Below are 1,509 nucleotides of genomic sequence, written 5' to 3'. Positions count from 1 at the left end.
TTGTAAAGTCAATGAGAATTTTGAAAAAAACGTTGAAAGTTGGAGGGGCAAAATATGATTAAGTCATTATTAAATCATGTGATGAAATGAGAGGAATTAAGATAAAATGAGAGGTGAGAGATGATGATATCAAGTATCAAGTGTGGACCATATAATAAGATGTTGTCAGTCCTAAATAGTAGTACTATAGTATACATGATGATATCTTGCTTTGAAACCCAAACCCACCCCACCAGAGAGAGCCTATAAAAGAGCAGCATTTCCATGCACCTGTTGAGTTTGAGGTAGAAGTATTAGAAGATTGTAAGTAGGTAAATAGAAATGGCATCAAGCTCCATGAAGTGGAGTGCTAAGGAGAATAAGGATTTTGAGAAGGCGTTGGCGGAGTTTGGGGAGAACAGCCCGGACCGGTGGGGCAAGGTGGCGAGGGCGGTGGGCACGCGCACACCGGAGGAGGTGAAGGCCCACTATCAGATCCTCCTCGAAGATGTCAGCCATATTGAGAGCGGCAGAGTGCCTCTTCCCACACACTGGAATGGCTCCAGCTCCAGCTCCAGCTCCAGCTCCAGCTCCGACGAGGTACCCACATTGCCATTGCCATTGCCTTCCAATTCTTATATTTAATCCAACTACTATATCTTTTTCAAGACAGGGAAATTAGATAATTTTTCTAGGTATTAATAACATATATGCTGGATATTTAGGACATTTAATTATTTATGCAGGACGAGAAGCCGAAAGTGGGTTGATGGTGGTGAAACAATTAATTAAAGGTGGATCTTATATGGAAGGGCATGTTAATGTGGCAAATATATAGTAGGAATTATATATGTAAGTCTTGATGATTCGGTATTGGCCAACTTGCATGTACTTTCAACTTATTTATGTTTAATCTACATTGCATGCCCTTTTATTAATTAATATATTATTCTTCATAACTACTACTTTTCAAATTACAAAAATTGAAGTCGTAGCTAGATCTTAAATTGCAAATTACCAGTAGTGGGCGTCGCATCGCATCCACCATAAAAGCTAGTAGTATAAATTAAAACAAATGGAAACATAGTACTATTTAATTGTACTTTTAATTAGGAGATTCTAATCTTTAGTCCCAGCCCAGGTAGTGTATATACTTATTAGTAATTGGTTGTTGTCAGACACTGTGTCTGTATACATATAAAAATGTTTCTGCTCGTACTTAAAATAATACTCCATTTACTCCTCGGAATGGAGCTCCTCATGCAAGGATTCTTGGGTCTGATTTGTAAGTTATTATAAGACCAAACTTGTTACTGGGTTTTCTCCTCCTAACAAAAAACACTACATTTCAAACTGCTCTTTAATTTACTAACTTTTTTAACCATCTATATATAAATTTGTTACTACCATAAATTTCTTCCTTCTTCTTTTTCCTCCATCAACATTGTATATGCATTGGCAGTGTAGAGAGTGAAGTAAATTACCCAAAATTCCATTTTCCTGTTTTAAATTTTAAATTTATTTTTTCAA

General features: G+C 36.6%; 1 protein-coding gene across 1 annotated transcript; it reads left to right on the top strand.

Moving 5' to 3' along the window:
- The first annotated feature begins 244 nt into the window (after positions 1-244).
- LOC121803694 (transcription factor RADIALIS-like) lies at positions 245-938 on the top strand. Its single transcript, XM_042203329.1, has 2 exons — positions 245-579; positions 726-938. The coding sequence occupies exons 1-2, from the start codon at positions 322-324 to the stop codon at positions 747-749; spliced, it is 282 nt and encodes a 93-aa protein (XP_042059263.1). The 5' UTR covers positions 245-321; the 3' UTR covers positions 750-938.
- Positions 939-1,509: the final 571 nt, after the last annotated feature.

The sequence above is a fragment of the Salvia splendens genome, chromosome 1 (assembly GCF_004379255.2).
Source record: "Salvia splendens isolate huo1 chromosome 1, SspV2, whole genome shotgun sequence".
Taxonomy (NCBI): Eukaryota; Viridiplantae; Streptophyta; class Magnoliopsida; order Lamiales; family Lamiaceae; genus Salvia; species Salvia splendens.
This window is presented reverse-complemented; position numbering and strand designations above follow the sequence as displayed.

What these genes read in the sequence shown, in the direction of transcription:
- LOC121803694 (XM_042203329.1), top strand. Translation starts at nt 322, where the DNA reads ATGGCATCAAGCTCCATGAAGTGGAGTGCTAAGGAGAATAAGGATTTT. An exon ending in CCAGCTCCAGCTCCGACGAG is followed by an intron (nt 580 to 725) that starts GTACCCACATTG and finishes TTATTTATGCAG; the next exon opens with GACGAGAAGCCGAAAGTGGG.